At 49.6% G+C, this 6,465-nt stretch overlaps 1 protein-coding gene across 2 annotated transcripts; it reads left to right on the top strand.

The window, feature by feature from the left end:
• Positions 1-719: 719 nt before the first annotated feature.
• SPATA19 (spermatogenesis associated 19) lies at positions 720-5,901 on the top strand. 2 transcript variants are annotated; one of them, XM_011934708.1, is made up of 7 exons: positions 720-889; positions 1,068-1,124; positions 1,614-1,745; positions 1,917-2,008; positions 3,992-4,069; positions 4,419-4,494; positions 5,714-5,901. In XM_011934708.1, exons 1-6 carry the CDS (start codon positions 812-814, stop codon positions 4,483-4,485), a joined length of 504 nt encoding a protein of 167 aa, XP_011790098.1. In that variant the 5' UTR covers positions 720-811; the 3' UTR covers positions 4,486-4,494; positions 5,714-5,901. The 2 variants fall into 2 exon arrangements, with proteins under 2 accessions (XP_011790098.1, XP_011790097.1); XM_011934707.1 differs by having other exon boundaries at positions 5,602-5,891.
• The last annotated feature ends 564 nt before the right edge of the window (positions 5,902-6,465 follow it).

The raw sequence follows: 6,465 nt of genomic DNA, 5'->3' as shown, positions 1-6,465 counted from the left end.
AATGCACAAACAAAGCAAGGAAAGAATGAAGCAACAAAGGCAGAGATTTAATGAGAATAGAAGTACACTCCACAGGGTGGCAGCAGACTGGTTACAGAATTTTCTGGAGTTTAAATAACCTCTAGGGGTTTCCCATTGGTTACTTGGTATATACCCTATGTAAATGAAGTAGTGGCTCATGATCGGTCTGATTGGTTGCGGAAAGTGACCAATCAGAGGCTGAAGTGAAGTTATAAAGTTATAACTCTATGCAAATGAAGACCTGGCCCACAATGAGCTTGATTGGTTGTGGAAGGGGACCAATCAGAGGTACTTTCAGTTTTTCATCTACCATGCAGAAAAGGAGAGGGTTGCCAAGGGAGTAGGCTCTGGTTCTTTTGTTACTTGGGCAGGGAAAGTTGGGGTTTTCCTTTTGATTTAGTTCTAGGAAGTCAGTGTGAATCGGCCTTAGGTTTCCTGCCTCCAGACCCTATCCTCCTGCCTTGAGGTGAGCTCCCAAATTAGTGCTTTCCCAAGAAAAGAATTCAAGGGTGAGCCAGTGGTGTCAGACAGCAATCTTTTATTCATTGGTTCTGCTCCTTGAAGCAGGGTGACTCATAAGCAGTGCATCCAGAGCCCGAAATGCAGGGGCTCTTGGCAACTGCATTTATACTCACATACCTCATTTTCAAAGGGAGGCCATTGTCACATCATCGTGGGTCAACCAATCAGGTGGACACCTCCTTTCAATGACTTTCCTGTCCCATAGGAGTTCTCAGGCAGCTTCAATGGAAGGAGGGAGCCAAGAAGGGGCCCCGGTATACATTCAAAGATGATAATTACAACATGGATTGTGTATATTCTTGCTCGGAAAGGTGTAGGGCTTCCCTTCCTACCAATAACCAGTTCGGTAAGCAGCTTGGTAGTAGCCATATGGAATAATTTCTCATGTATCTTCTCCACCTCTAGGACCCTGCTGCACTTCAGAGAGCTATTACAAATAACTTTGAGTAACAGTTGTGGGGAGCGGGTGAGAGGAGCTGGGATTCTAGGTTTTCTGAGGTAACCAACTTGCTAATTTGTTCCAGGACATTGACGTTGTGGAAAGCGAGGCTGTGTCTGTACTACAGCATTGGTTGAAAAAAGTAAGTAAGATTTCTTTATGACTCGGGGTATCCAAAATCCTAGAGAGCTGGTCTCAGTGGATGTGGGGATCTGGATTTCCTTCTTCACGGAACTGGAACTCAAGTTCATTGCCAGACACCCTTCCTAGATTTGAGTCTAATTTCTTCACATATCCTGGAGGACACTGTGGCTTGTGTCCCGGTAGGAAATGTGTTAGCACCACCACTAATGCCGTCCTGCTTCTCAAGCATCCTGGCTTAAGGGTTTCAGCTGCATCCTTCCCAGCTCAAGGGTGTCTCAGGAATACCTTAGGATAGGGCCAGGTACTTAGAGAGTTCCAAGGACTTCACAGGAAAGAAGCTTACTGCAGGAACGGCAAGGTGAGGAGTGTATGTGTGTGGATATGTGGTGTGTGAGTGTGATGGAGAATGAATAAAAGGGAAAGAAGAGGAGAAGACCCAGAGTTGGAGGCAGAGTGATGTTTTCAGCGGGAATTTCTCACCTTTCAGACAGAAGAAGAGGCTTCTCAGGGCATAAAGGAAAAGCTGTCCATCAACTACCCTTCCCAGGGCATAAGGGAGAAGATGTCCACGGACTCCCCTCCCACCCATGGCCAGGACGTCCATGTGACCAGAGATGTGGTAACTGAGAGTTTGAGACGTTGCATGGGAGTGCGGGTGAGGGAGAGGGGAGAGGCAGGAGGTGCACCGTAAGTGATTCTGGGCAAGGGTGAGGCGCTCGTCTGGGCTCTGTGCCAGCCCAGTTGGGGGCCACACTGAGCAGGAATCACATGGACCCGCTGGATTTCCCAGGTGAAGCACCACCTCTCTAAGTCTGATATGTCGGCAAACCAGAGCCAAGAGGTCCTAGAGGAGAGAACACGAATCCAGTTCATAAGATGGAGGTAAGGCGTCCCATTTGCCCTGGGCGAAGGAGGGAGCGGGAGAGATGCGCAAGCCCCTCTCTTCACGAGCCCACAGATGCTCTTCTCTAGAGGTGTCGTCTTTGGCTGACAAATTTCTCAGCCTTGCTTTGGGGTCTTAAGGGAATATTCTTGCTATCTTGAAAGCCCAGCTCATTTCTACATTTTTAAATGACTTGAGGGGTTGGAAAACTGGGCTTGCACTCCATTTCTTAAATGCTTCTGAATACATTTCAGACTTCTGTTATTTTTGCACTTGAGTTGCTCAGAAGTGGCTGCACTTTAAAGAGCTGAAAGAAAATAAGCTCTTCAAATGCAGAAGCCAAAGTTCTCATCTGCAACCGAGGTGTGTGGACGCTTCCCAGCGCCCGAGGCTAGAATTCTGCACTCGGTCATGGTGGCTTCGCCAGCCTCCCGGGTGTCTGCCAGCTCACAGTCATCCCCACTGCCTCTCTTGGCTCTGCAGATGCTGAGCCACGAGGCCCGGGGAGCTGGCCTGAAGCCATCACTCTTCAGACAAAGGCTTTCCTATTTCCCTTCCTGCACCTGTGTTCACTGGGACTCTCTGAAGCACATCAGCCCCCGGTTCCCAGGAGAGGGACTGAGGGCTTAGACTGGTCCTCCGGGAAACTGAAGGAGACCTCTCCCCTTCCTTCTCTCTTCTCCCTTTCCCTGCCGCATCAGCGGTGTTGATCTGTTGTATCAAGGAGGCTCCACTTCTCAAGAAATGGTTTCCATGTGCTTACCCCTTCTAGTGGCATCTGCCTTTTAAGAAGAGTCAAATGCACAGTAATTACGTAACCAAAAGGAATAACATGGTGGGATTGAGAGCTCCCTGGGAAAGAGGTTTTTTGGATGGGAAGCCTTCTGAGGCCCCTAACATCGTAAATGTTGTTGATTATAATCCAGGCTTTTCTGTGCCCGATGTGGTTGTGCTATGGAATTGTGGACATTGTGCTCCTTGGCTTGGATAACACACACATCATCTTCCAATATTTTAAAAATCTTGGCTGTATAATAAAACTAGATTTAAGCTTTTGAGACAGGCTACAGGAATCAGTCAATTATCTACATACAATTTTTCCACTCTGGATTTCCTACAAAGATTTTAAACCAAAAGCCTCTGCCTATCTTCCCCCACAACCCACTGGTTTTGGTGTCCCCCTCTTATTTCAGTAAGTATGTAGTCAGGAAATATATATATCCCTTTATGAAACAAGTAAAGAGGCTCCCCAGGAGACCCCACAACTTCCTCACTGTAGGCTTTCCTAGAAGCATCTCTGAACCACAGTGGGTGTGGGGTGATGCAGGTCATCAAGAGCTGACGATAGGAGAGGAATTCAGAAGACTGAATTAAGAAGGGTGAATTCCGCCTGTAATCCCAGCACTTTGGGAGGCCCAGACGGGCGGATCACGAGGTCAGGAGATCGAGACCATCCTGGCTAACACGGTGAAACCCCGTCTCTACTAAAAAATACAAAAAAACTAGCCGGGCGAGGTGGCGGGCGCCTGTAGTCCCAGCTACTCGGGAGGCTGAGGCAGGAGAATGGCGGTAACCCGGGAGGCGGAGCTTGCAGTGAGCTGAGATCCGGCCACTGTGCTCCAGCCCGGGCGACAGAGCTAGACTCCATCTCAGGAAAAAAAAAAAAAAAAAAGAAGGGTGAATTCCATGGCTCATGAGACCACTGCCTGCTGCCTTTAGTAAGGGCGCTCAACTCTGTGTCCCTGGCTCTCCCTGGGACAGTCTGCTACCTGTCCAGCATTCCTGGGGGCTCAAGGGTACCTGGTTAGTAAAAAAAAAAAAGCTTTGTGCTCATGAGTCAAGAAGGGGGAGAGACCAGCTCAAAAGTTCATGGTGTCGGGGCAAGAGCCATTGTTTGCAGGATCCCAACTCTAGCAGTTCTCTATGCCTGTTAAAAAAGAAACTCAGATCCCATATGCCAATGTACGAATGGCCTTTTGCAGCCACACTCGTATCTTCCAAGTGCCAAGTGAGATGACAGAGGACATCATGCGAGATCGAATAGAGCAGGTGAGACGAAGGTAAGCCGTTTGGGACTAGTTGATTTGTGTTCCTGACTGGGGGAGGTAGTGTGGGGGTGACTGTCGGGTTTCCCACCCACACCCAGCAATGCTCTCTCTGGTACCACAACATCAAGAGCAGGGGCACAAGGTTCCCAGGGCTGCGTCTTATCTTCTGTGCTCCACATGACAGGGCTTTGCCAGCCTCCCATGGTGTCTGCCAGTGCACAGAAGGGCTCCAGGCTAAGGGCCTGTTCAGATGACTGTGCTGTCAGGCCCAGTGCCTGGCCTCCCACCCCAACCCCTGTTGGGTAGCCTCTGCTATCGGGCAGCCTCCCTCCACCTGGCCCTTCTCCTCTGTCCCCTGCAGCATATCCCGTCTTGCAGATGTCTCAGCTCAGGACTTCAGTATGAGACCCTCCTGCTCAGACTGCTAAGAGCTACAGGTGAGAGAGCTGACGGATGAGGAACTGGGCAGAGAAGATGGTTATCCTGGGCAGTGGGAAGGGGCACTGCAGCAGGGAACTTGGTAAAGAGGCTTAGCCTTTCCCTACTGGGGAAGGGCCTGCACTCAGGGCCAGCAGGGGAGAGGCGGGCTGGCTGTCCTGGGCTCCCGCAACGCCTCTCTTAAGTCTGTGGAAGCACTTGAAGTCCAGTTTCAGGTTGGCTTCCTGACTTTGTGGGGTCAGAGAGCACTGCCTCTGCATCATTCATGGGCCTGGGCTTTCGTGTTTAGGAGGTTGTGGTGGAGCCTGCAATTTTGCATTTCTCAGAGTTTCTGGGCATTGTCACTGCTGGTCTGCTGACCTCACCTTGAGTCACAGATCGTAGTGTCGGGGTGAGGCCGTGTAGGTTTTATGCCACCAACTTGTGAGGTGACTTTGGGTCCCACGGTCTCTTTCCTTGTGCTTGGCCCAGTGGTCACACAGGGGCTGTTTGTGAGGCCCTGGGAGGTGGAAGGCCAGTGGCAGGATAAACCACCACAGGAGCTCTCCAGGACGCAGCCCCTGAGCCTGTGGTGAACGGCTGTGCTGGCCATCCCGGGGCTAAGGGAGAGACTTAGGCACAGCGACCTCGGCATGCTTACAGGAAGGCTGCTGGAGAGCAGTACCGGCATTTATTGAGCACTTACTGTATGCCAGCTTCTGCACAAGGTAGTTTGTCAGGGTTTCTCATCTGATCCAAAAAACAATCTTAAGAGAGGGCATCGTTTGTGCCCATCATACAGAAGGCAGAACTTAAGTCAAGCCCGGGAGCAGATGCTGGGTTCCAATTCAGCTCCACCATGGGCAAGTTACATAATGCCACTGTGCCTCAGTTTCTTTATTGCAACAGAGTATCTACTTCAGAGGGTTGTCTTGGGGGTGATGGTGTCTAGCACAAGGTAAATCCCACATCAATTGTTTGCTCATATTACTAGAGGTGAAGAACAGGAAGTGCTGGGAGGGTACACAGTTCGCAGGGGCTTCTGAGCTGGAAGAAACAGACTCAGGCTTCAATTCCAGCTGCCTGATGAACCACTGTCTATTCTTCCATGGGTTTCTGCTCTCTAGATGGAGCTGGGAACGCAGAGAACAGTGGGGTTACAGGGAGTCATCAGCAGCCCTACCCCTTGGCCAACCACATCTCCCTGCTGTGTCCCCTGGGCATTTCTCTACCTCCCAGGTGGAAGTCCTTCAGGGTCCAGCAGCAACTTGTATCAGAAGAACATCCTTCTCTGCTTGACCTGAAGAAGGGCCAGACCTGGGCAGAAAGACTCCAGCAGGTGAGCTCTTCATGCGACAGTGTCAGCACTGGAGTCTTCTTGCTGAACTGCGAATAAAGAGACGTGCTATTTAACAACTCACCCTGTTGCTGGTTGGGGTGCCGTGCCATTCATCTGTTCATTCATCAGACACTGAGTACCTCACAGGCCTGGCTCTGGGGACACTGACTTACAGCCTGAGGGAGACAGACAGCAGCCATTCCAGCAATGGGACAATGGTGATATGGGTGCTACTGGAACGTAAGAAGGAGTGCTCTGTGGCTGGGGCCGGGGGAACTTTTTGAGGGAAGTGTGCTGGTTTGTTTCAGACATTTATGTTATCTGCACTTATTCCTTCTCTAACTCTCTTCCTTTTTAATGTAGGTTTGGTTTCTGACCTATATCCTTTTCCTCCTCTTTGAAGAACTTCTTTTAATGTTTCTTGCAAGGTAGCTATACTAGTGACAATTTCCCTCAATTTTGGATGGTTGGAGAAAGTCTTTATTTGTCCTTCTTTTGAAGGGCAATTTTGCAAGATACAGAATTCTAGACTGGCAATCTTTTTTTTCTTTCAACACTTAAATATTTTACTCCACTCTCATCTTGCTTGTATGATATCTGAGGAGAAGCTGGATATAATTCCTATCCTTGTTTCTCTATAGATAAGGTATTT

The sequence above is a fragment of the Colobus angolensis genome, unplaced genomic scaffold (assembly GCF_000951035.1).
Source record: "Colobus angolensis palliatus isolate OR3802 unplaced genomic scaffold, Cang.pa_1.0 Scaffold137, whole genome shotgun sequence".
Classification (NCBI taxonomy): domain Eukaryota; kingdom Metazoa; phylum Chordata; class Mammalia; order Primates; family Cercopithecidae; genus Colobus; species Colobus angolensis.
Note: the sequence above shows the minus strand (reverse complement) of the source record. Positions and strands in the feature narration are given on the sequence as shown.